Genomic DNA, 27,329 nt, shown 5'->3' with positions numbered 1-27,329 from the left:
TTAAGCTGCTTTCAAACCATTGTGTTTTAAAGGAAACTGAATGACCCTTCCATTATCACTCCCTTTTCCCGAGATGACCGGGGATACACTCCACTTCATATAGCTGCTATTTGTGGTGAGTGGGCTTGCTGTTCTGCACCAGAGTTTCCTCCTCCTTTTGCTTTTGTGGCTTTATGTCAGCCTGTTTCCCACCTTTGTATTAAAGTTGGAATTCTGTATTAAGTTGTTTTTTTGCTTCTTTGCTATTGAAACTTTGCTCTTTCTATCTGAGCACAGACTGAAGTTGTTGTATATTCTTTTAGGCTCGGTTTCTTATGGCTGAATTAATCTTTGGTTTTTGACTCTATTTTTGCCACAGTGGTAGCCACAGTGGTTCTTTCTTCAGCTTTGAAAAAAGTAAAGATATGTCCTCAGAAATCAGTCTTGTTTTAAAGGACTGGCAGACTGAGAAATGACTTTTCTCTTTCCTGCAGCTGCTTATGCATTGTAGAGCTGTAACACCTGTACTATAATGTTCATTATGTAATCGATTTTCCTTTTACTAGAAGCTGTATTATTTTCTTAGTGGGTGGTTTCTTATTTATAATTTCCTTTCTTGTTATTATACTGAATCCAAATATCTCTTTTGTTACTTGTAGGATACAAATATACCTTGCTTTTAGCTGGAGGTTCTTTTATGGGGCTTTGACATTGAAATATCTGCCACAAAAAAATCCCCAAGTACCATGGCAGTGACTATGCAGTGTATGGAAACATAATATGTAGAAATGCAGAGTATCTTGGTTTATAGTCCCTGTTTGAATTGGAAAAGTAGCAGTGTTCTTGTGCAAAGTTTACACCTTTCTTTGAATGTTTCTTTTCCAAGGTCAGACTTCATTAGTGGATTTACTGGTAGCCAAAGGAGCCATTGTCAATGCCACAGATTACCACGGTTCAACTCCCCTTCACCTCGCCTGTCAGAAGGGATATCAGAATGTTACAGTAAGCACAACACCTAACCTAAATAATAAATGCATGACTCTTACTAAGCTCTGCTACTGTTGCTGCCATTTAGATCTTCTGGGGAGCTTTTTACCAGAGCTGTGTAAGCTGTCAGAATGGAGGATCTTTCATCATTGTAGTTTGCAAGATATTTTATTTTTTCTCCTACTGCAAGGTTTTCAGCCATTGGTAATAACCAGCTGGCAGCTCTGCACAACTCATCCACTTTATTAACACAAATGTCCAATACATAATACAGATGGAGAGCATCTCTGCTCTTGCTTGAGACAGAGCAACCATTGCAGCCATTGGGCTGAGTTAAATGCTTCACACTGTGTTTAGGATAGACTGTAACTACAGTAATTATTGTCTGCTTGAATTTAATGTATGTGATGTTCTTTAATTAGCATTGTTGAAATAAAGTTGTCTTCACTTGCCTAGGCTCTTGAAATGTGAGGTAGATGATGTAGTGAACACATTGCAGTGTTTGCTGCAGTAGAGATTTCATTTTTTTCAGTTAAAATTCTGAATATGTAAGAGACTTTGTGATTCTCAAGGTAGGGCACAAACAGTGAGTGCTGCACTGCCAAGAGGGTGGTGTCTGAAACAGGAGGCAGTGCTAGTGCATCATGAAGTGCTTCATCATGCCAGAACCCTAAAGGAATCTGCAGAGTAATAATTGTTTGTGCATTAATTTTTTAGCTACTTAAATGTCTACTTTTGTTTTTCTTTTAAGCTGCTCTTATTGCACTACAAGGCAAGTACTGATGTTCAGGACAATAATGGAAATACTCCACTTCATTTAGCCTGCACTTATGGTCATGAGGATGTAAGTAATTGTTTTGTATCAAACCAAATGGGCATTCTAATGCAATGGAATTAAACTGATGCAAATTAGCACTAAACTTACATATTTTAAAAAGTAAATAAAAATATTTGAAGGCTAAATTGTTTAATGCTCTAAATGAGGACTTTATTTGGTAGTTCGTAGCAATTTTAAAGATTGAAGACAGCAGTGCTTTGCAAATCTGGTTGTTTAACTCTTTATTTAACAGCCCTGAACCACTAAAGCCTTCTCTTTAGGTAATGGCTTACATAAGCAGCAATAAAAACAAACCTTTCAGGATTGTGCCTGTTGTCTGAGCTGAGACACAACACTATAATTTATTGATAGCTTTCCTTTTCTTCCCAGTGTGTCAAGGCTTTGGTGTACTATGATGTGCACTCCTGCAGGCTGGATATTGGCAATGAGAAGGGAGACACTCCTCTGCACATTGCTGCTCGCTGGGGCTATCAGGGCATCATTGAAGTGCTCTTGCAAAATGGGGCAAACCCAGAAATTCAGAACAGGATGAAAGAGACTTCCCTGCAGTGTGCATTGAATTCCAAGGTATTCCTCTTCATCTTCCAGCCTGATTGCTTTCTGATGCAACACCACAGAGGTGGAGATGTTCGCTGCTAAGAGGCTTTCACTATTAAAATGCATGTTTCACTCTGAGGAAGACAGGTCCCATTTCAACTCCAGCAGTGGGAATACACTCTGGGATAGAACAGAACTTGTAAATGGGTACTTCTAATCTGCTCAGTCATGTTCTGTTACTAATTATTAGGTTGTCAGCTCATTTGTGTTTCAGTCCATAGATTCCTCTATGAGTGGAGTTACATTGGCTCTCTTTAACATTTTTGTGCAGATTCTGTCATTGATGGAAGCAAACTACCTGACATTTGAAAGAGGACAGAGTGCTTCTGAGGTAACAGCCCATGCAAGCTAAATTGTTTCTTGCCTATGCTTAACCCCCTTTATTTGATATTTCACCTTTTCTGGTTGTTTGTTTGTTTGTTTGTTTGTTTGATTGATTTTTATGTGTTTTTTTCCAACTGTAAGTCACCGCTTAGGTCTCCTCAGCACTCAGCAGAAACTTTCAGCAGAGGATCATCTGTCTCAAGCCTGTCATCAGCATCAACTGATATTAGGCAAGAAGAAGCAAAAAACAATTATAAAGAGGTAAGACTGAGGTATAGGTTTTGATAATCAGCAAAGTGAGGGAAGCTAGAAGAATGATAATTTGCCCCAGTGTTTTTAACTGCTTCCTCAGGAATAGCCTTCTGTCTGGTTTGGAAAATAACTGCTGTCCTCAGGGGATTGTCATCTCAGTGCTTATTTTTGTGTGACTTCAACTGCTCTGTTGGTTATTTTTGGGGCAAACTGACACCATCTCTGAAGTAGTTGTTCATATTTATTGAAGTTAGCTATGTAATTTGAGAATTTGTTGAGGTTTACCAAAGTACAGTGGCAGTCAGTGCCCCAAGGCCCTGGCTGTCCCATCCAGGAATTAAGTGCCACTGTTAGCTTAGAAAATCTGTCAGGGAAAAGAGACTAGTACAGCCATGCTGGCCAACAACAAACTGGAATGTTAAGACACAAGACATGCTTTCAAATAGGCATGGGAATCAATTTTGTAACAAGTGAAGAAGTACAGACTATAAATTAAATATCTTGCATGTATGTGTTTGCTGATTTTGCTCTGTCCACACCAGATGGTATCCTCTGAATTTTTTCCTGTGGGATCTCAGATCCACACTTGTTACCCCTTCCCAAGACTGTCATATCATCCACTACTCATTCTGATGCTTCTTTTTATTTTTCCTAGTCTGCCTATTCATTATTTGTTTCCAAATTGACCTCCTAAGTGTGTTTCTCTCAATATCACCACTACATTCAAATATTTCCTTTTCCTGGTATTAAAAGCTTCTTTTTTTTGCCAGAAGTTTCAGTTCTCTAAAAATATTCAAGAAACACAAAGATGCAAATTTTGACTGACAATATGATTTCACACTTGAATTGCTCTGGGAGAGGCTCGGTGTAGGGCTGGACCTCCCTGTTTGTACACAGTCAAACACTCTAAATAAGTTCTCCTTGTAGATCAAGGATTTCTTTTTCTTTGAAGGAACAAATTTATCACACCCAAGTGCTAAGACTGCAGTTCAAACCAGGGAAAAAGATTACAAACTGCTTACACCTGAGGTCCTTGGGGTTAATGACCTTCTCTGTAATCCAGCTTTAGTTGATTTCTGTTTGCCAAGTTTCACCTGGGCTCCCTGCTCAAAGAGGCAAGAGCCTGATGCTGAAAGAGCTCCATGAAGGAAACACCACTGGAAGCAGTGGGAAAGTGATACAGTCAGTATTCCAGATTTCAAGGTTTGCACCTTGGATTAAGGGAATCCAGTCAGACCTTGTTTAATCAATACTGAATTAAAACTCTTAAATGAGCCAGTCATAGTGGCTTGTTTATTATGACTTAGAAAAGAGAGAGTGAAAGAGCCAGGATCATAAATTTGGGACTTGCTCTGTTGGAACTAAAATCTCCATGCAGAGTTTCTGTTCAGCAGCTGAAAAACTGGCCATGCAGGTGAACTGTAATAGATTTGTTTCTTCTATTTTTACATTTAAAGGAAGGTTCTGTTCCATGGAAGAGTGAGAAAACAAACTGGAAAGATGGGGAGTGCATGTAGCAGACATTTTACCCTGAGTACTCTTAATAAATTATCTATAAGATGCATAACAAATGTACCACTGCTAGGGCCTGAGACAGCTTTTAGTAGTTAAAGAAAGTTGTTATTTTTGGAAAGAAATTATCAGAGCTTGTGGGTCATTGCTGTTACTGTTAGGTGTCTTGTCTGGCAGAAGGTGACTCCTGAAAAATCCTTAAGAGCTCTACCTTCTCCAGTGACATTATACTGTGTGATCAGGGGAAGTTTAGGGGAGGCACAGCCCTCCCTAGTGTATGTAATCCATTTTAGCTGTATATGTGGAGAGACTGGGATTCAGCCAAGTTCTGGAAGACAGTTGTCTTCACTTCAGACATCTATTTCCCCCCCTCAGTCAGTGGAGGGAAATTCACTTCAGAGAGGAGTTAATCTCAGACATGCTTAGTCTGACCTGAGTTACACTCAGGTGTTATTTGTTGACTGTATTCTGTCCTGCAGTTTCTGTTCTGTAGTTTCCAGAGAGGGAGTTTAAAAATCAAATGCCTGGCTGTGATTTAGACAGCTGACTTTTAGACATTCAAAATTAGGAAAGGAAAATCCAAGTATCATAGATTCTGCCTGGAGTGACCAGTGTATGACTCCAAGGACCTTCATCCTGTATTGGAAAGGTGGTAATAAACCCAAACTTAGCAGTGTTTCTAAGAAGAGATAAAAATTGAGAGATTTAATTGGCCTCTGATCTTTCAGCTGTTTGTGTCCTGTTCTTCATCTAAAACCCTGAGGAAAGAGATCAGAGCAATGGAACACAAACTTCAGTCTCATTCTTCCTTGTTTGCCTTGCCAAACACCACTGTCACACTCAGCAAGGTGGTAATTTCCATATGAAGACTGAAATGTGACTGAAGCTGTCACTCCATGACATCTCCAACTTGCAAGGTGTTCCTCACTATAGAAACAAGTGTGTTTACCCATTAGCATCTTCAGTGATTGTAGCACAGTGCTGGAATAATTTGCTATAATGCTAAACAGACTTTCCCAAAGCTTATTAAATGATTCTTGACACTCTGCAGAGCCAGGTGAATTGTGAGAGGACTGATGGACTCTCCCTGCCCTTTTGCTGGCACCTTTCCCATTCTATCAGGCTGGATCTCAACTCTTTCATGTGAGAGTAGAGAATTAGAGAAGTGAAGAGACAAGTTAATCTCCCTCTCCTGCTTTCACAAGCAGCCTGAGGGCTCAGGGGAATGGCACCAGTGCTCTGCAGAGCTCCTTCCACCTCTTCTTCCCTCATTTGTCTGCTCCCCCTGCAGAGCTGTGAACAGGCAAGCACCTTCCTTCCCCCAGCACTGGGGCCCTGGCCTCACCTCACACTAAAATGGGCTAATGCAGATCCCAGTGTGTACCCTTTAGTATTTATATCTTTCTAGATTTTAACTAAGAAAACAAATTTCATACTTACAGTCAAGTTAGACTTGTAAATGTTTGGTTTTAGGGAAGATTAAACCAGTTATCTGCAGATGTAAAGGTAACAACTGGAAAGCATCTTTTTCATCTTGAACTCTTGTTTCTCAAATAGCTTTGTGTTCCTGTAATTACACTGTACACTGTAATTATAAAGAGAACACACAGGGGTTGTGTGTTCAGGTTTTTGGGAGACGCTGGTGCAATATGTTGGGAGCTGTATGCTGGATAATGAGAGCAGCACAGAGCAGCTCAGCAAGAGTCCAGCCAGTGTTAGTGTATGTGAGGGTAGGAATGTTCCTTGAGCAGGCATTTTTAGCATTAGGTTCACACAGAAATGCACAGGGCAGCTGCTGCTGGAGCAGCATAATAATCTATATCAGCTTACATGGCTTTATTTATGGGTGGGCCACATATCCTCCATTTAGATAAGTACTGTCTAACTGAGCAAGTCAGAGATCATCAAATGGCCACAGGCCTTGTGCAGATTCTCTATTTCATGAAAGAGGAAGGTTTTTCCTTTAAAACTTTATCAATAAATATGAAATGGGCCAGCAGTAATCCTACTGCATGAGCTTAGGAGGTTAGCAAAGGACACAGGATTTTCTGTGTTCTGCTTAATACCCACACCAACAAAGCAAATAAATAATTTTCTTCATACATAGGTGGAAAAACTCCTGAGAGCAGTTGCTGATGGAGATCTGGAAATGGTGAGTGTTAATGTAGCTGTTGAATATTATTGAATTTCATTTTATCTCATTCAAATTGAGGAATTTTCTTGTAAATAGTATCAAGTGGAGAATGCTTTGGGTAATAATCTCATGTAAAGAGTGAACTCAGGTGACATTACTCATAGAGATGCTATTTGTGAGGTACACAACAACATGGAGTTTGGATTTCACTTCAAATGGATAGGTGATGATATAATAATACCAGTTTCAGAGGTGATGTTCTGTAATCTGTGGTACAACTTGTCTTGACTATTCTTTTATTTATTATTGCCTTTATTCCTTAAAAAAATGAGACACTTCCAATGTCATTCCAGTGAAAAATTGAAGATGACACAGGAATCTTTAGGAGTTTTGCTTTTGGAAATGTGTGTAAGGCTGTAGATTTCTTGATTTTTCTTGTAGTTCACAGAACAAAACCATATAGCTGTGTGAGAATGCACACAGGTTTGCTTTGCTGGGTGCATGTTCTGAAAAACTTGTTTGGGTTTGGTTTGTTCCAGGAGTTACAAATGCCAATGAAGCCTCATAGGGTCATCAGAAAATAAAAAACTCATCTCACAAAATATGTTCCATGTTAATACTGTTTCTCTCATGTTTTATTTCACTGAGATGATGGAAATAATTTATCTACTGATAGAGCAAAGAGGTGTTCAGTTGTTGAGTACATATCATTATCCTACTTCACAATGTGACTTAATAGAAGTAATTATTTCCAAGCCAGCCCTTAAGTCATTTCAAGAAGCAGTAACATGTACAATGGTGATATTTGCCATTTTCCTGGCCAGTGGTAAATGTGCATGTGTTACAGTTCACTTTTCACCCACTTTGTGAAGAACTAAACTTCATCAAGAAAATTAAATGCAGTGCTATAATTTGCTGGGAAATTAATATCTAGCACTTCTCAACAGACACCAGCAATGAAAAGCATACGGAAAAAAAGCATAGAGAAATCCAGTCTGTGCAGTCAGATAACAGAATCACCTTCCCTTTGTGGCTTTGCTTTCCTCATTACTGAAGTTCATGTGAAGCTGTTCAGAAAAGGAGACTCATCCAGCTGGATGACAAAGATTACAGATTGCAAATCTGTTGAAAAACTCTCGGGGTTTTAGCTGCTCACAGTGACCCTGAGATGGGTTAGAAAGTCTCTTTTCCCAGCCTGGTGGTTGAAGAAGGAGTCAGAGCTCTTCAGTTCTCAGTCTCAAGGTTGTTTATTGTTCCTTATCTATAAAATTCTTTCTCCTGGCCTGCCAAGGTCTGCTCAGCAGGACAGACAGAGGCACTCTGCCTGCCCCTGGGGGGTGTTATCTTTTTATACTAAAAAATACGTGTACAATATTTAGAATAACTTCCCAATACCCATCACCTATGTTAGACAGTGAGCTTCTACTCTAAACCAACCCAAAAGTGCCACCATCACAGCAGAAGATGGAGGCCAAGAAGAAGAAGGAGCAAGGCTGGACATGCCCAGATCCCTCCATCTTGCCCCCTGAACCCCCATTCTAAAAACCCCAAAAATCTATTTTTCACCCTATGACAAACCAATTATTATTCTGCTTACACTTTCGTGGCTTGCAGATCTTCATCTAAGTTTGGTAATTTGCTCCATGGGTCATAATCAAAACCACAGGCATCTTGGGCTCTGTGCAAGGGGCTCTGAGCCCCCTGGCAGGGGTCCTGGCAATCCAGGACAGTCAGAGGGATGTCCTGAATTCCAGCAAAAAACCATGAGTATTTAAAAACTGTGACTTGTTCTGACAGCCTGAGGTCTGTCTGCATAGGAACAGCCACAGCAACCAGGTCATTAGGGCTGCTGTAGATGTTTGCTATGACAGCCAATTGAGCTTTGCAAGAGGAGGCATTAAAAAAGTGCTGTGAAACTGGAAGATTAAAAAAAAAATTATTATGTGATTGGTATTGTCTTAGTATAGCTACTGGATTTGGTGCTCTCCTACTCAGCCTGTCCAGTGGGAAGGATATGTACAAATCTACCACAGAAAAAAGCAAATCTTTTGACTGAAATAAGTGCTGTGGAGCAGCTGAAAGGTTGGAGTGAGGGTAGAGAGACCCAGAGTGCTCAGCTGAGTATTCCAAAGTAACCCAGCAGTGTAAAGAACCTTTCAGGTGACAAGTTACCTGGTAAATGAGACTGGGCAATCTCCTGAGGTGGTTCACTGTGTGTCTACTTGAAAGTACAGTTAATATTTTGACAAAAAATACCTCTAAACCAAGAAGAATGGCTACTGCACTGTAATTATAAAGAGACGGACACAGGAGTAGTGTGTTCAGGTTTTTGGGAGGCACTGGTATCAATATTTTGGGAGCTGTGCACTGGGTAATGAGAGCAGCAGTATTGGGCTGTGCCAGGAGGAAAAGGAAATCAGTTGTGAGAGTCTGCAGGGAAAGGGGAGAGCGAAGTGACAGTCCTGCTTATTTTAGACATGTACAAATGTAGCAAGTAGTCAGGCTTTGCTGAGCTGGCCTTCCATAAACAGGCAGGCTTGAGAGAATATTTCCTTTGTTCCAGAGAACAACATGAAGTTTACAGGGAAAGCAATGTTCTGTAAAAATCACCCCTTTTCAGGCTCAAGTGTGTTGTTATTCAGAATCAGGTATAGGGCCCTTCCTGTTTTCCCAGGATTTGTTGTAGCTGCATGTGTTTAAGTGGATAGGACATGGATGTGTTGTTTTCCCAGAGCTCAGTGGTGAGGATCAGAACCTGTGACAAGTGTGAGATTAAACAGAGTGGGAGGAATGTCTCAGAAATCCCACTGTCCCCATTCCCTTGGACTAGCAGCTGTAGAGCTCTTGGCTTAGTCCAGTAGTAATGGAGACTTAACACAATCACTGCTAATTCTAAAATGTCTTTAATGAAATTAGATTAATGAATTTCAAGGTAAAAATGTACTCCTTAAGCAGCTTTAATTTTGTTGAATGAAATGTAATGTAAAATGTAAATACCCTAAGCATCACTGTTTGCAGGTTGCACATGAATACCCCAAGACTTCACTGAAGGGCCTCTCTCTCAGAAATAAGGCACTGAACATTGAGGGAAAAGTGAAACTGTCCAACTCCTAAGTGACAGACCTAAGGAAAGTCAGTGCCCCTGCAAAGTTTTGGGTATCAGTTAAATGTTGTCATCCTTGTCATTCCTTATGTTCTTTAAAGCAAATGATGAAGCAAAATTCACATTGATAGGAGCTGGCACAAATCATCTGAGCTAAAAGGATGTGGAGTGTTTGAGAGTGGGTGAGCACTGCACTTGTGATTAGGCAGCAGGAAGTCATTTATAATTCACTTCACTGTACTTGGAGAACTTCCTAGCTGCTTTGTCAACAATAACACTTGATTTTTTAATTTGGCCCGTGGGCAGCTGATGGCAGGAGGTAGCTGTGTGCTCTCCCTGAGAGACTCACAAGTGTGTGTTTGTCAAATCTGACTTGTCCACATGTGCAGATCTGTTAGGACATGGAACTTTGGGACTCTATAAAGAAGGATTTGCTTTTTATGCCAGGTCCGTTATCTCCTGGAATGGGTGGAAGAAGACTTGGAAGATGAGGATGACACAGCCAGTACATCAAAACCAGAATTCTGCCATCCATTATGCCAGTGCCCAAAATGTGGGCCAGCACAAAAGGTTGGAATATTTATTCTGTAAAAAGAATAATTTACCTTCTTGTAATGTAAGTTTTAGCTCCAGGGAAATAGCTTTCATATTGCCCAGCACCTCTGTCTCTCTTCTAAAAATAAATTAACTGTATACAGATTTTCACACTTCATCTGCTGGTATGAAATTGTTCTTTTTTTAATGGAATTGTTGAAAATTTTGGACATAGGAACGATGTTCAAGGACTTGCACAATGTCTAATGGATTGAGAAAGCTTCACAGTTTGCTTTTAGGATATGTGGAATGCTGTCAGGAAGGTTTGGGCCACTTTGAATAAACATTCATCCTTTTCTAAGCCTCTGGTTCTCCTTAGTTTACACTGCTACTGGCACAGCATATCTACTTACCTGTTAGTAATCAGTTCAGCAAGGAATACCTGCTAATCCCAGAATCCATGTAATGCTGATAAAGTCTTTTTTTAATTGCATGGCATCTTTTCTACAAGCCATATCTAAAGCCTCTTCAGAGACCTGAAATAATTACAAAGAATTTCTTTTCAGTTGCAAAGATTTCCTCCCCCCTAAATTACCACACTCTGTAGAATAGAATGAGGCTTTACAATACACTCTTTCTGTGGTTTTTTTGGTTTGCTGTTTTTTGGTTGGGGTTTCTGGGGGTTTTTTTTGTGTGTGTGTGTGTATGTGGTTCTGGTTTGGGTTTGTTGTTGTTTTGCATAAGGAACAATCAGAGTTTTTTGGAAATAGAAATTCCATAACTTGCCTTCCAGGAGGTGTCTGAAGGGGTACATGACTGGATAAATCATTGCAAAATAAACCTAAGTACAAATTTTCAGTTGATTGACTGCTGGTCAGTCATGGGCTAAAGGTTGTGGGCTAAAGATGCTAGAGCTTGAGTCCATAAAGCTCATTTTATTGCTGACAGGGAGGGCAATGGTGTCTGCTGTGGAATTTACTTGTCTGCTGAATGAGAAGAAGGAACTTTTTAATTCATCCTGACCGCTGTGCTAGGCAGGCACAGGTTGAAAGCACAGGATGAAAGGCTGTGCACCACTGTAAATGTCAGGCAGGCACAGTTTGCAAGAGGAGTGAAAGAGGATGTTCTGTACAGCTGGGTAAACTGTCCTCCAGGTGCTTTCCTTATCCTGACTCCCCAGGGCAGTCTGCTCTCTGGGCCACTTTTGCTTCCAGGTGAATTAAATTAATTTTAGTTTGTATCCTTATTACCCCAAGCTTCATATAGCATTGAGGTGTTTATTGTCTGTTTCAAAGAGCATAAATATCTGTATAAATCAAAGTAACTCATTACCACTGCCTCATATCCAGTATGAGCATCCTAACAGCTGTTAAAAACTTTCAGTTTTACTTCTGTCTCAAACTGTGCTGCTTTAGCCTCTTTTTAATACCATTAATACTTTGCCTGGAATTGCTCTCCATGAAGTTATCATGTTGGAAGAAAAGAGAGAACAATAAAAGTAATTTTCTGTTGAAAATACTACCAAGCTGCTCTGCTTCACTGACTTTTTCTGAAGGCCTCAAATTAGGCTCTAGCAGAATTTCTTGTAATGCCCATCTGCCCGTTTTGTATAAACGTAGCAGGTATTTGGCTGTTTCATTGATTAAAACAAAGCATGATGATAGTTTTATTGTGTGTTTTCCTCAACAGAAGTTGTCTAAGGTCTGTGCCAACGGGCTGGGGGTGAATGTTTCCAACCAGGATGGTTTCACCCCCCTGCACATGGCTGCTCTGCACGGGCACGGCAAGCTGGCGGCGCTGCTGCTGCGCCACGGCGCCAGCGCCAGCGCCAGGAACACACAGCTGGCAGCTCCCCTGCACCTGGCCTGCCAGAGGGGACACTCCCAGGTAATCCTGCCTGGCACACAGCTCCCTGGCACCCACAGAAAGCTGCCCGGGGAAATCAGCAACCAGACTAAGCCAGGAGCAGAGAAAATGAGTTTGGCGGTTCTGGTTTTTGTTTTCAGTGTCTAAAATCTGCAGATGGAAAGGGGAACTCGGAGCTGAAATTGTTTCAGCAGACACCTTTTCTTTATGAAGGCATATGACTTATTTATATAAGCATACATGACTTAAAATACTGATTTAATGCAAGTGGTGCAAAAACCTTCTGTTGTCTTTCAAACACTTTAAGCATCCCTTGTGCAGCTGAATCCTCTGTGTACATTCCTCTGTACCTTCTTCTCTGAGTTATGTTTGTGTCTTGGTATCTTCAGTAGCCACAGTAGTAAATAGTTACTGTAATTTCAACTCCTCACTTAGATCATGAGCTGAGTGCAGCTTTGAGGCAGCAGATAACTCATCCCTCATTTCAAGTCAGGGAGGCAAAAGCAGTGAAGGAGAAGCATGAGCCCATGGGGGAGGTGTCAATACATGAGGGGGAGTAAATGAGACAGGAAAATAACAAACATGAAAAAGCAGGGACAAAAAGGCAAATGAAAAGATGCAGAAAAGCAGAAAATTGGGAAAATTAGAGAAGTGGAAAATTATTTAAGAATAAGGAGCTGAAGACTGCAGGAGGGAAAAGAAGAGGATTTTGAAAGTGATAGGAAGACAAAGTACTAGAGAAGCAAGAAAAACCAAGAATACAACTCAGAGTTGTAGGTTAATTCATGGGATAGTTGTAGATTAGTTCATGGGGTAATTACAGTATAAAGAACTCCTTCCAAGTGTTGTGATGAGTTTGGAAAAGGATGCTGCTGCTGTGGTGGTTTGGTTTTGGTGTTTTGTTAAGTTATTGGCTACATTTGTTTTTCACACACTTAGAGTTTTATTTTCTGGCCTTTCTTGTAGTTGCTTACATTTTTCTTTTTAAAAGTGGGTGTTAAAATATGAAAATTAGTTTCATGCTCAGTAACCGAGTACTCTTACTCAGTAAGACTGAAGTTGTTATTTTTTTCAATAGGTGGTAAAGTGTCTGATGGATTACAATGCTAAACAAAATAAAAAGGATATATATGGAAATACTCCCTTAATTTATGCATGCTTGAATGGTCACTATGAGACTGCTGCCCTGTTACTGCAGGTAAGATCACTGCAGAGTGTTCTGCTGGTGTTTCTCATGTGAAACCTGTGCTTACCCAGTACTCAGGATCAGTATTTTTAGTTATGCATTTCTCTGTCAAAAATACTTGGGGAAAGAAATAAGAGTTTTTGTTAACTTACTCCTTTCAATGCCATCCCTTCACAGATGTTAATTAGATAAATATTACCTTGCTATTGTACAGGTAGCTGTTTTTATGGAACTGTTACATGGCACGTGTCAGGTTTTCTCTCCTGGGACTCTATCACATAGGGTTGGGGGTTTCTAAAGTATCTCTAAAGCTTGGAATATGTAATAGATATATGCAAAACCAAAATGAGCTGATCCATGAAACTGTGGCCGGGGGATGGGGCAGTGACGTGGCCGGGTGGGTTCTTGTGGCTCTGGTGGTGCAGCTCTGGGGCCGCTGCACCTTTCTAACCGTGCTCTCCCTTTGCTGTGCAGCACGGAGCCTCGGTGAACCTCTCCAACAGCAAGGGCAGCACGGCCCTGCACGAGGCCGCGGCGGGCAGGAGCGAGGCGCTGGTGGCGTTACTGCTGCAGCACGGCGCCCTGCGGCACCTGCGCGACCAGCGCGGCTGCACCGCCGCCGACTGCGCCGAGCCCGTGAGTGCTGCACAGCCTGCGGGGCAGGGGTACCGAGCCCGAGAGTGCTGCACAGCCTGCGGGGCTGCGGGGCAGGGGCACCGAGCCCGAGAGTGCTGCACAGCCTGCCGGGGCTGCGGGGCAGGGGGCACCCAGCCCTTGAGTGCTGCACAGCCTGCCGGGGCTGCAGGGCAGGGGGCACCCAGCCCTTGAGTGCTGCACAGCCTGCGGGGCTGCGGGGCAGGGGCACCCAGCCCTTGAGTGCTGGCACAGCCTGCGGGGCAGGGGCACCCAGCCCGAGAGTGCTGCACAGCCTGCCGGGGCTGCGGGGCAGGGGTACCCAGCCCGTGAGTGCTGCACGGGCTGCGGGGCTGCGGGGCAGGGGGCACCCAGCCTGAGAGTGCTGCACGGGCTGCGGGGCTGCGGGGCAGGGGGCACCCAGCCCTTGAGTGCTGCACAGCCTGCGGGGCAGGGGGCACCCAGCCCTTGAGTGCTGCACAGCCTGCGGGGCAGGGGGCACCCAGCCCTTGAGTGCTGCACAGCCTGCCGGGGCTGCAGGGCAGGGGGCACCCAGCCCTTGAGTGCTGCACAGCCTGCGGGGCTGCGGGGCAGGGGCACCCAGCCCTTGAGTGCTGGCACAGCCTGCAGGGGCTGCGGGGCAGGGAGCACCGAGCCCGAGAGTGCTGCACAGCCTGCAGGGGCTGCGGGGCAGGGAGCACCGAGCCCGTGAGTGCTGGCACAGCCTGCAGGGGCTGCGGGGCAGGGAGCACCGAGCCCGAGAGTGCTGGCACAGCCTGCAGGGGCTGCGGGGCAGGGAGCACCGAGCCCTGTGCTGGCACAGCCTGCCGGGGCTGCGGGGCAGGGGCACCCAGCCCTGTGCTGGCACAGCAGGGCTGCACGCTCCGAGCTGCACCCGGCTCTTAGGGGCACAGAAACACGGAGATGCCTGTTCCTTGTGCAGCCTAGGGATGGTTCCGATGGCCTGTGAAGCTGGCTGTGTTTCTAGAATAAGTTATCTTAGACTAAAAGGATGAGTCTAGAAAGAGTGGAAGCACAGACCTAAATAAAATGAACATCAAAATCTTTGTAATGGCAGAGGGAGCAGAAGTTGGATGTAGGCATATGAACACCTTGCACTAATCATTTGTGCTGGCAGCAATGTTCCTTGTCCCACCCATTATCTTCTGCCATTCAAGGCTTTTGATTCCTTTTATCCTGCAGTAGATCACTCTGACCTTCCCCTTTATTAATAGCAATAACATTATATGTAATATTAAATGATAAAGAATTATTTCACTCTTTAAAGGACTCCTTAATGTGCTTAAATGGCCTCTGAGATGTACCTTAATGACCACAAAATTCTGTACTGAATCAATTTTGGTATGTATGTTACCATTTAAACTGAAATTGGCTTAACCATAAGTAATACAGTTAAAAATAAGAGGTCAGGACTCCAGCATCATCACTGCATTACAGTGTAACTTGTGGAACACTGTTTTAGTTCCTACTCAGAATGATACAAGTTTGTTTTTTAATAAGCATTAATTAACACACTCTTCACAGACTGATATACTAAAATGTACTGTTGTTTTTCTTTTTCTTTAATAATGGTGAAAATGGAAACTCTTAAATCAAGAATTCAAACATCATGAAGTTGCTAGAAGCAGCACCAAGTTGTGTTCCCACATCAGCAGAGGGAGAGAAGGAGAGTGAGCAGCACATAACTGGCAAGATAAGGAAAAAAGGTACCTGTGCCATTTCCACTGGTATGAATAAAAAGGGATTTAGGAATTCACAGGTGACTATATCAAATACTTTATGTAATTGCTATACATACAATAATAGAACAATTATTTTACATATTTATGATTCCCCTTTTTTAATAGCAATAACATTAAAAGTTATATCCAATGATGCAAAGTTATTTCACTCTTGAAAGGATTTGACACATGGCCCTATCTTAATGTGCCTAAGCAGCCTCTCAGATGGAGCTTAAGGACCACAGATTCTCCCTCCTCACCTCTCCCCCTCAGTTTCTGATCTGCCTTATCCACTGCTCCCATTATGCTGCCTCAGAAGTTTTTCAGGTGAATTTTCATGTTCACTGCCCTGGGGATGTAAGAAGAGCTATGCCCCCTGAGCTGGACAGCTCAGCAAAGGACCTGATGCCACCAGGACTGTAGAAAGAAAACAGGGAGGCTGCAAAGTAGAAATCAGGGTAGATGAGGAGTAGGAGTGCCCATTTCAGCACCCATGAGTTTTCAAAGTAACTCTTGCTTCCTTCCCTCTGAAAGATTGTGAATGTCTGGTTAATAGAAAATCACAATTAACCACAGCATGCTGACACCTAGAATTGAGAATAGTTCTTTCAAATATTTTGAAAAGTTCTAAAAGAGCAGTAGAAGATATGAGTAATACTAATGAAGAGGTGGTTTATCATCTGTGTGTTTTAATTCAGGTTGGTAAAAACTGAAAATCAGGGCCTCAAAGTTCAGAATTACAGTCTCTCCAGAAGCTTGGCCAGTTGTTTTATCTGAGGAAGAATGGTTACTTCTGCAACTTAAAAGTTTTTAAAATTTCCAAAGATAAATCACCACTCTAATTCAAGTTAGCACTGTTATAGTTTTATGTTCAATTTAAAATCAGTACTCCTAAGTGAGACTCAGTTGTAATTTTAGCTGCATGTTCTTTTAAACCCCCAGTGCATCCTAAGCCCTGTGAGGAAGCCGATGATCCCATAAGCAGACAACTTCAACTGGTCCAGTCAATTAACAGATTTAACAAGTAAGCAGAGAAGCTTGCTCAGAGTGGGTTTGTTGTTCCCATAAGCAAAGGAGAAGTGCAGCTGCTAACAAAGGCCCAGAGTGGGTCAGGGCTGGTTACACAGGACGTGGTGGTGTGCCAGTGGATGTTAATCCTGCAGGGCTGGCACAGTCACATCCCCAGGCAGATGTTCTGGGCATGACAAGTTCACTGGGGTGGAGAGGGAGGGCTTGAAAATGTATCTAAAATTGGGATTGCACTAACACTGGCTGTACCATCAGGAAAGCATTTCAGAGCCAGACTGCTTAAAAATACTGTAGTGGTGTTCACTCCTTGGCTGGGTTTTGCTCAGTATCTTTTTAAGCCCTAATGTATGTTCCATAGTAAAATACAGGGAATACAGTAGACTGCACTTCTGGGAAGGTGTTGTCAGGGAGCTGCCTGTCTCTGGTGAGACAGTTCCACCTTGTGGAGCTTCTGAGAGAGAGGCTTTTATGAAAGGCTTATGTGAAGACATTTAATTTCTGTGATTTCTTTAAAATCTTCTTTAGAGAAAAACACTTACGGAGAACAATAACAAGAGATAAAAGTGTCCCTAATTTTGACTATCACTTATTGGACCAGGTAAGTGGAAATACTTGCTCAGATTGTTCTTATATTACAGCAAATATCTTTGTTTGCTCTGCTATTACTCTGGGTACATGTAAGAGAAAGTTTACTAGTGGTGGTCGTTGAATCACAGAAGTTCTGACCTGTTTGCCAAATTGCTCATTTCATCATTGTTCAAGCTTCAGTGGTGCTTCTATGACACCTCTTGAACACTTCATTCTTTTAAATCTCTTAAGCCTCTTACTGCAGGTTTCAACTCTGTCTTCTTTTCTGTGTCCTGTCCAGCAAAACCTAAAACTGAAAAACTGCAGCTTCTTGGAGCTGTATCTTGCTTTGGCGAGAGACATTTTTCAGTAGATTGAAATTGGGGATTGCTTTGTAAGAGGAGACTGTTTGCAAGGGTGACAGCAAACTGCATATTGCATTGTCGGCTGTGACACAAATGTATGTAATAGATTGACCTCTGCTTGGGGTGCAGTGACACCCACACCAGCTGCTGGATGCTGCCTTCCCCAGAGCTTGTGCTCCTTCTGCCTCCTTCACACTGGCTTTGACTCTCATTGCATCTTCTGCTAGGCCATTTCAGAACACTAAATCAAGAGAAAAATGGCCTGTCCAAAACAAAACAGTTTTTACCAGGTTAGTCCAGCAGCTGCCCATCATTAGACTGACACAGTTTGGAAATGCACACTCTGCAATTCATGTCCTTCTGGAAAATGGGATTCTCTTCCTTTTCCTACAGCCTTTAGAAGACTGATTATTTGCCAAAAGCGTTGAGATCCCTAAATTAATTCTATAAAGCTAATATTTTATTAATTCTTTCTAAATTATAATATTCCACTATGTAACCTGGGATTTACATTTTATAACTGTGGATCACTGAAGGCAGTATGTAATTTCAGTACACAGGTGTCAGAAAACTAATATGTGACCCTGATACAGAGCACTCCAGCCCTGTTCTGTGGTTGTGAGTTCATACAGCTGTGGCTGAACTAATTCATGAGTCCCTAGAGCTCTGAATTGTTAGTGGATTTAAATAACCTCTGTCTGCAGCTTTTTCAAGACTTGCCATTATTTCAGTAAAAAAGCTACCTTCTTCTTTTGTTCTTGTCTTAGAAGATCTGTCATTAGCATGCTTGCACTCTGTTTCTTCTGGTTATTTTAACATTTGCAGAGTGGCCAGTAATCCAGGCCAGCCACTTACTCTGTACAGCAGAAACAGGAAGAGGTGTGGAAATGGAAGATATGAATAGTTGGAAAAACCAGAAAGAGGCACTAAGGGGGTGGGGAGGGCAGGTGTCTCTTCCCTGACAGGTAACCTCTGGAAGCAGGGAATAAAAACTGCCTTTGCCTTCAGCAGTACCTGGGTGACCCTGTCTGTTACTACTGCCACTCTTCTGAACAGTAAAAGGAGTGGCTGTTAATTTCAAGTGCATTCAGACTTGCATTATAAATGGTGTTTAGAAGAGTTGGGATGCTGTTGGGATAGTGAGGTGAAAATAAGTTCTGGAATGTCTGTTATGTTTCCAGGTCTGGTACTGATGTGTGTGTAGCCTGGAGCAGGCTGGCCTCTTGTTTTCTCATATGTAGCCCAAATATAATTACTCTCTTACAAAAGTATGCTATTTTAATCTTGGCTGTGTTCTCAGTGTCATGAAATTCGTGTGATAATAATGTTCAAGAAACAATATACTAATTTTCTTTCTTAATGAAGAAAGCAGATGCTTTTAATGCACCATTTCTCTCTCCTCACAGATGGCTATTAAAAGCTTTGATAAAAGCAAATTAAAATCTGTTGGAATGCTGGAGCAGAGCACAGGTCAGGTGACTGACTCGGGGGGCAGCGGTGAGTTGGTGGAAGATGAGGACCCGGCAGCTCCTCCCCGGAGTAAATTACTGCAGCGCAGACACACGGTCAATGTGCCACTGCCAGCAGAGGGCAGCGACAGCGGCTCCTGCAGCCCTGCAGCCCCAGGGCTGCCACAAGCACCGGACTGGCAGGGCCCAGGTCCACAGCACTGAAGGGAAGCACGGATTTGAAGCCCGGAGGTTGGTGGTGTGAATTTCAGTAGCCCTTCACAGTGTGTTACTGTCGGCGACACTGACACACTCCAGAGCAGGCACGGGCTCTGCAGTACAGCTGGAATGTTCTGGCACCCTGGGGCCTGACTCCTCTGTTCATGTTGGAGGTGACCACACAGCCACATCATTACTGATGTCACTAACAGGGACATAACGAGGTAAAGACAGCAAAATTACTTTCCTATTCTATTCAGCACCTATTAAAAAGTTCTATGTAACAGCAAACCAAATGAAATCCTGTATTGTATTTTTCAGCCACCCACTTTGTTTTAAAAGTCTTTGAATAATTTTTGCATTTTCAGTTTTTATCACTACATTCGGAATTAAATATAAATATATTTATATATATATTAAAAGATATATTGGATAACAAGGTATTTATTGCCAGAGGTAATTGAAATGTCTCTATTTTTATTGTAATGTTACAAACCATTATAGTATATATTTCTGTATATTTCAGTAGCTGGGCAAACAATAGTCCATAACATCTGCATTACTAAAGTGAAGGGATGTAATCCTTGCTAATATCTCAGCAATGCTCCCCTGTACTGAAGCTGCAAGATCAAGTTCTTACAGAGGAGCCAAGATACTGGAAAAAAAGTGGAGAGCCCTTGACAAAGCTGAACTTTGGGCTTGCTGTTCACAGCCTAATAAAAAAGCAGCAGCAAGCACAGGTGCTGCTTGTGTTTTACTGTAGCATGCATTTAAGTTGCTTTTCCCCTCTAAAGAAGTGATGCAAAAATGCACAAGTACTCATGATTCTGACCCTGGGCAATATCCACAGACTAAACTGCTTCAGAGTCTGCTCTGGACTGCTGTTAAAAAGGTGAAATTGCCATTATGAAAGGTACTTCTCACATCAGTGAGCACTGGTGGAATAGGCCAAATCCTGCCCCATTCCCAGGGGTGATCACTGAAGAATTGAAAGCTCACAGGGAACTACCAAGTGGCTGCTTAGATTTGAAGTTCATTTTCTACTGTTCGGTTATGGGAGGCAAAGCTGTAAATAGCACAAGCCAGGTTTTACAGTGCAGTATTTTTTTATTCTTGGCTCATCACATCCAGCTTGCATTTTATTTCATGAACTATTTGTATAGATAATTCTCTTTCTTTTAACTGTGGTATTAGTAAACTACCTGGCAAAATACAAAGCTGGAAGATAGAGTGCTGGGCTTTTCAGATATCTTTTTAATCTAAGATGTCAAATGACATTTGGATTTGAGGGTAATGTGTTTATTTTTCTAATAATTTATGAGTTCTTCTGATTTTCTGATGTGCCTTGGATTTGTGCCAAATGATGGAAAGAAAAAACTAGTAAAAGAACTCTTGAAAATGCTGTTTCCCTTGAGTGCTTTTGTCCAAGCATTGAGTCTATTACAGATTTTCTTGCTTGGTTTTGTAGGCATTTGAAGACTTTATCTTGTGTTTACTCCTGGACTTTCCTTCCTCCTACATTTACAGATAATTTTATTAGGTTGTGTGGTTTTAGATTTATGCATAGAGTTAGTGACACTCAGCATTTTCACATAACCTCCTTTTCTAGCTCTACATTCAAATTAAAAAAAAAAAATGTTCAGCTATTACCAGTCAAAAGACACAAAAGGAAAGAGGTAAAACAGGTTTTTCCTTCTTGTGACACTATAAAGATGACCCCGAGTAAGTCATTGGTCCTTACCTGTACAGAGTGAGAATTTTGCTTGTGTTTTATTGTAGCATGCATTTAACTAATTATTCTTCAGAAAAATCAGTTCACCAAACTCTGGCTTCAGACTCAGTAAGGGTGGTAAGTCTGAAGAAATCTGGCACACTCAGGGTATCACTAAAGCCAAGGCATCCTAATTACAGACACAGAGAAGCAAAATGCAGAGTCTAAACCAAATGAAACAAAAATAACAAATGTTTCATATTTTTAATCACATTCAGACAAGACGAAAAACACACCCACTAGTGCTCACTTTGAACAAGTTTATTCCATTCCAAAAAACACTGCAGTTGGAATCATACACGATCCTGTTAAATTTTGTCAGATAAGGGGTTGTGGTGGGAGAGTTTATCAGCACATTACAGTATTCATCCTACTGATTTCCATAACCATATTCTTGAATAAAGGTACAGCACAAGTTCAGTTTTACTTTATGCATGCAGGAGTTGCAGAGTTTAGGAAAATGGTCTGTCTTTTTTTTCCAGGTAAGAAACTCTCCAGCCATTTGATAAAAGTGGAGGTAGTTGTAAGAATACACGATACCAAGTGTCTGAACAGTGCTGTGTGTGACACAGGTAACTTGCTTTGTTTGAAAGCCCAGGAACTGACAGGGGAACAGTTCAGCTCTTTGCTGGTAATGTTTTTTTTACACAGACTGCCTGATAGGATTCCCCTGATCCAAAGATTATATGGATACCTTAATTTTAAATTTCCAGTAAGGACATGAGAGCCAGTGACTGGCTGGACAGGCATCCTTCAGGGGCTCAGGGAATCTCCTTCCTAACACTTCTGTGACAGAGTCTGGACAGACTTAAACTCTGAGTGGCTGTTCCCTGTCTCACTTGGCTCCTGTGTTTGCTATCTCAAATAACAGCAAGTTAAGTGTGTGCAGTGGCTGAAAGCAGAGCTTACAGTGAGGAAGGGGCAACAAAACATTCATGCTAACAAAGCCATGGGGAACCCCACACTGCTCAGGCCTCTTATACTACAAAACTTTAAGTTATAAAATCCCCCTTCTCAGATTTATTTTACAAGTTATTTGTTGGCCTTTTATAATAATAAAAAAAAAGTCAAGAAGCGTAAACATTTTCAGATCTTGCATTCTGCCTGCTAACAGCATTTTTCCAGGCTATTGTTTGGCAGCCTTACAGTAGTATTAATAATCATCCTCTTCATCAGAATCCAGCACTTTCCTTCTGTTGAACTGAAATGAAATACATAAAGGGAAAATTGAAGGGTCATGGTAAATGCAGGTTGGCACAAGCCTTTCCCAGTCCATGCACGTGGCAATGAAGGCACTGCCTGGGCAGAACCCCCCCAGGCCCTGCCTGGCCCAGGGGCACAGGACAGAGATGGGCCAGGCTGCCCCACACCACGCTGGCCCCAGGAGCTGCAGATGTGTAGGACTGCTCTGATGGCACCCCAGCACCCACCAGGGCAGGGCAGGAGGTGCAAATACAAACTTCCACCCTGAACTAGTCCCACATGCAATTCTGCTGCTCTACTTTATACAACAATACATTTAGGAAAGAAAACTCACCTTCACTGTTGTTTTCTTTTCTGTTTGCTGACTCACTTTTTCAAGAATTTCTATCAAACCTTGTTCTGATACCTAGGAAAGTCAAACAAAATGTGGATAAATACACTCTGAGAGTATCAAACCAAATCACAGTTTCCTTTCTTACAAAAGGCTTTTGATGGAATTACAATAGTCTTTAGGAGCTATTTACAGTTTATTTAACTTACATCATAAACATCTTTTTTTAGAGTGAATTGGTTTAAAAATAAATATAGGTGAGAAAGAATTAGGAAATATACTCACCTTTCCAGCTAGCTGTCCAAATCTTGCCATCTGTATAAGATAATTCTCTACTGCTTTTGCTTTGTCTGGTTTCACAAGTGCTAAATTGCTTACTGCAACAAAAACAGGCTCTGTTCATTTGGGGTTAGAACATTCTCCAATACCTTCACTAGTAACAAAAACGTGACAAATGTTCCTAGGAAACAATCTTCTTCATGCCAGGGTCATGAAATAAATCGAAAAAGGCATTTTCATTTATGCCAGGTACAAGACAGTAACATTTCTTACTTTTAAATACTGGCTCCTGATTAAACAACTTTGACTCTTCATATAATTCCTTCTACTAATTTAAATAAAACCCAAAATATTAACATAATTTAGATACTCATCAGCCTCTCCCTTCTAATCACTGATACTGCCAACTGAAAAGATGCAAGTTTTATCTTCTCAGCAAAACCAGTACTTTTCTAGTCAGGCCTCTGTAGAACACACTTCTGAGGAGTCACTTAGAGGAGTGTTTTTTATTAGGAAGTTACTTGGATACTCACATCTTGCACGAGCTGCTTGATCAAGAACTTGAGCTAAAATAGTATTTCTTATCTCTGCCTCCCTGTAAGAAAAAGGGAAGCACACATTAAAAGTGGGATTTCAAACACCTAAAATGACATGCACAGAACAGCAAACTATAGAAAACACTTGATTTGTGGAAGTGGCTTCTTGAGGCCACTTCAAACCTTCCATTTATATGATATCTTTTACAGCATTTCCTGTCCTGGGAATGTCCATTTCCCATTTCCCATTACTGAAGTTACACAGCTGGCAACATCTTCCAGGAAATCAAGGTGGAGTTTCATACTTACACCTTCTCACTGCTCAAGATTACATTTTAAGAGACAAAAGCTGTGCTACCCTTTAGATCCTGCATTTATCCATGTGGAATTGACCCCAAGGCAGTGCATGGTAGAATAGTTTCTACCAAACTAAAGTTTCACAAACCAAAGCTCCTCTATGTATTTAGAACTTTCCACTAAATCTCCATGTATTTACAATATTTGATAGCAGTATCTGCAAAACTGGAGCTTTAGTTTGTGAAACTTTAGTTAATACAGACTTGGACTGTGCAAAGTCAGCTCTTCAAACACTTGTTTACAAATTTCCCCTTAGCACAGATACAGAATACTGTTCCCCCACTGAGCTTCCACAAAAATAATTTTACTTCAGCATTTTAACTGGAATAGGAATCCCAGAAAAACCAAATCAACTGGGAAAGGCTCTTCCTACTGCAATACCAGCCAAACCCAACCCAAACCCACCACTGACTAAAAGTACCAGTTTGGGAGGAGTTCTGCCAGCCTGCAAGACTTGGATCATAAACTCCTACCAACCCTGGGGAGCCAAGGGTTCTGCCTTCCAGAAGCAGGTGACAGTGGGAGGGATGATGCTCCCCAGAGCACCCTGCTGCATCATGCAGCTCATGAGGTTACTGAACTCAGACAAGTGCCAAGGAAAAATGAGCTGCTGCTGCTGCTTTTTCATTGTGCCCTCCCACCCCAGCAGGGCTCAGTCAGCGTGGTCATGGCATGGGAGCCACACCTGCATCAAATCTTTGATCCATTTCCATTCCTTTGCTGGTGCCTTTCCCAGCAACAAAACAAATGTGGGGCAGCACTCAAAATAAATTAAATACTAAAGAAACAAAGAGTAAATGGTTAAAGATTATTAGATGCAAGACCAAAATTCAATAGTCTCGTTTATACCTCTGCTTTGCTTCCTGTTGCGATGGATCAGCAGAAGGATCCTGAAGAAGGAGATCAGAGCAAATGTCACAATCCAGAATCATTCCACACAGGACAGAAAGTGAAAATATTCCAGCAGCACTGATGGAAGATAAACCTGCTTGCTAAACCTGCCTGCCCATGGATGAGATGCTGGAAACGGGAATCTGCTGCCCTAGCAAATAAATGTGCCACCCTCTGCTCTCCTCACAGCACAGTCGTGCCAGCAGTGCGGTGAGCTGTTCCTGGGCTAGCCACAGACTCCTGGGGCTGAGGGCAGGAAGAGGCCTTCCCCTTAGCTCTAGGATAACAGGCTTCTCCAAAGCCCAGAGAACTGACAAAAGCATTATAGATCCATTAAAGTAAGCTAAGGGTAAGTAAAATGAAACATAACACGTTCTCAGCATGGCAGCTGAAATCCCAGAATCACAGAATCATGGAATATTCTGAGCTGGAGGAGCCCACAAGGATCATCAAGTCTAACTCCTGAAACCAATGAAAAGTTAATGAGGGGGGGTTCTACAAGAGTTGGTTCCTGCATTAAACACTAATATATATGAAAAACAAAAGGGGGCAAACTTCCAAGTCACTATTACTGGTGACTATTCAGAAGCAAGTAACAAAAAACTGAAAAAACCCTGAACTTTATATGGAATCAACACCTCAGATTTTACAGGTAACAATTAAAGGTGTGAAAGCAGGATGGAAAACCACACAGACAGGAAATGGGGCTGGCTGGAAGCAGAGTTCCTTCACAGGAACAACAAAATTGACACTTCATATAAATCCAGATACAGATTGTGTTAGAGGATGGTGTCCAACTCCTTTCAGTGGTACCCAGCAGAGGACAAGGAGCAGTGGCCATAAACTGAAACACAAGTTTCACTTCAACAGGAGGAAGAACTTCTTTCCATGGAGGGTGGCAGAGCACTGGAGCAGCTGCCCAGGGAGGGAGTGGAGTCTCGTCTCTGGAGACATTCCAAACCCACCTGGACGCGCTCCTGTGTCAGCTGCTCCAGGTGACTCTGCTCTGGTGAGATGCTGGACTGGATAATTTTCAGAAGGTCCTTCCAGTCCAAACAATTCCGTGATTCTGTGATTCAGCTCTGAAAACTGAGATGGCTGGAAAGGCTAGGAAGGCAATCTATGGAATAGTGAGTGGTGGGGGCGGGAGCGTTCATGTGTGCCGAACCTCCCAGGGTAGGAGCGGAGGGAGGCGGCGGCGGGGCCGGGGCTGCGCTCGGTGCCGTTTCCAGTCAAAGCTCCGGCACGGCCGGGCCTCTTCCCGCTTCTCCCCGGCCTCGGTCAGGCACACGCCTCTCCTCTTCCCCTCCGGCCCCCGAAAGCGCTTCGGACGGAGGGTCGGGCCCTGCCTCACCCCGTGCTCGGCCCTAATCTCCCCGTCCCATCACCCCGTGCTCGGCCTTGATCCCTCTCCGTCCCATCACCCCGTGCTCGGCCCTGATCTCGCCCGTCCCCTCACCCCGTGCTCGCCCTGATCCCCCCGTGCCCTCACCCCGTGCTCGGCCCTGATCTCGCCCAGCCGCCGCTGCCGCAGCGCCTCCAGCTCCTCGTCCGCCATAGCTGAGGCCGCCCGCGCCAGGCGCTGCCAATCCACCGCCGAGCGCTGTCCCCGCCCCGCCGCGCCCTCGCCAGACGAGACCAATCCACCGCCTATGCCCGAGCCCCCTGAGCAGGGCGGGGTCACCGGAGCAGGGGGCGCAGGGACGCGTCCGGGTGGGTCTGGGATGTGTCCAGAGTGGGGGACTCCACACCTCTCTGGCAGCTCTGCCACCCGCATCCTCAATATGAGGAAGAAGCTCTTCCTCATATTGATGTGGAATCTGTGTTTTAGATGACCAGTATTTCTTCTCGCCCTGTCGCTGGGCACCTCTGAACAGAGCCTGGCACCATGCTCTGGACATGCTGGTATGGACTGATGAGATCCCTCTCACTCTTCCCCAGGCTCACGTGCCACAGTCCCTCTTCATCACAGAGATGCTCCACACTCCTCCTCATCTTTGTGGTCACTGCTGGACCCTCTCCAGCACCTCTTTGCCTATCCTGAGCTGCCCCTCTTTCGGGAGCTGCCGGCGTAAGGAGCGGGAGCGGGAACGGGAGTGGGGCAGCCCGGAGTGCTGTGTGTGAGGGCACAGCGGGACCGGACCGGCCCGGAGTGCTGTGTGTGTGTGAGGGCACAGCGGGGCCGGCCCGGAGTGCGCTGTGTGTGTGAGGGCACAGCGGGACCGGCCCGGAGTGCGCTGTGTGTGAGGGCACAGCGGGGCCAGCCCGGAGTGCGCTGTGTGTGAGGGCACAGCGGGACCGGCCCGGAGTGCGCTGTGTGTGAGGGCACAGCGGGACCGGACCAGCCCGGAGTGCTGTGTGTGAGGGCACAGCGGGGCCAGCCCGGAGTGCGCTGTGAGGGCACAGCGGGACCGGACCGGCCCGGAGTGCGCTGTGTGTGTGAGGGCACAGCGGGGCCGGCCCGGAGTGCCGTGTGTGTGAGGGCACAGCGGGACCGGACCGGCCCGGAGTGCCGTGTGTGTGTGAGGGCACAGCGGGACCGGACCGGCCCGGAGTGCCGTGTGTGTGAGGGCACAGCGGGACCGGCCCGGAGTGCGCTGTGAGGGCACAGCGGGACCGGCCCGGAGTGCGCTGTGAGGGCACAGC

At 43.6% G+C, this 27,329-nt stretch overlaps 2 protein-coding genes across 5 annotated transcripts in view; one reads left to right on the top strand and one right to left on the bottom strand.

The window, feature by feature from the left end:
• ANKRD27 (ankyrin repeat domain 27) overlaps window positions 1-20,665 on the top strand; it is a 54,434-nt gene extending 33,769 nt beyond the window's left edge. For 3 of the 4 annotated variants that reach the window (XM_084215172.1, XM_084215173.1, XM_084215174.1), the window contains exons 15-29: window positions 33-115; window positions 866-981; window positions 1,718-1,810; window positions 2,174-2,371; window positions 2,673-2,732; window positions 2,867-2,986; window positions 6,597-6,641; window positions 10,174-10,296; window positions 11,950-12,147; window positions 13,205-13,324; window positions 13,787-13,948; window positions 15,564-15,672; window positions 16,630-16,711; window positions 17,242-17,314; window positions 19,055-20,665. In XM_084215172.1, the coding sequence (XP_084071298.1) occupies window positions 33-115; window positions 866-981; window positions 1,718-1,810; window positions 2,174-2,371; window positions 2,673-2,732; window positions 2,867-2,986; window positions 6,597-6,641; window positions 10,174-10,296; window positions 11,950-12,147; window positions 13,205-13,324; window positions 13,787-13,948; window positions 15,564-15,672; window positions 16,630-16,711; window positions 17,242-17,314; window positions 19,055-19,321 (1,849 nt within the window). In that variant the 3' untranslated portion in view covers window positions 19,322-20,665. The remainder of the gene's footprint in view (window positions 1-32; window positions 116-865; window positions 982-1,717; window positions 1,811-2,173; window positions 2,372-2,672; window positions 2,733-2,866; window positions 2,987-6,596; window positions 6,642-10,173; window positions 10,297-11,949; window positions 12,148-13,204; window positions 13,325-13,786; window positions 13,949-15,563; window positions 15,673-16,629; window positions 16,712-17,241; window positions 17,315-19,054) is intronic. The other variant, XM_084215175.1, reaches the window with a different exon arrangement.
• Window positions 20,666-21,332: 667 nt separating this feature from the next.
• Window positions 21,333-26,285, bottom strand: PDCD5 (programmed cell death 5). The gene is made up of 6 exons (XM_084214988.1): window positions 26,176-26,285; window positions 24,642-24,682; window positions 23,433-23,494; window positions 22,906-22,997; window positions 22,624-22,695; window positions 21,333-22,287 (listed from the first exon to the last, which is right to left on the bottom strand). The coding sequence occupies exons 1-6, from the start codon at window positions 26,239-26,241 to the stop codon at window positions 22,240-22,242; spliced, it is 381 nt and encodes a 126-aa protein (XP_084071114.1). The 5' UTR covers window positions 26,242-26,285; the 3' UTR covers window positions 21,333-22,239.
• Window positions 26,286-27,329: the final 1,044 nt, after the last annotated feature.

The sequence above is a fragment of the Fringilla coelebs genome (assembly GCF_963513975.1).
Source record: "Fringilla coelebs genome assembly, chromosome: 14".
Classification (NCBI taxonomy): domain Eukaryota; kingdom Metazoa; phylum Chordata; class Aves; order Passeriformes; family Fringillidae; genus Fringilla; species Fringilla coelebs.
Note: the sequence above shows the minus strand (reverse complement) of the source record. Positions and strands in the feature narration are given on the sequence as shown.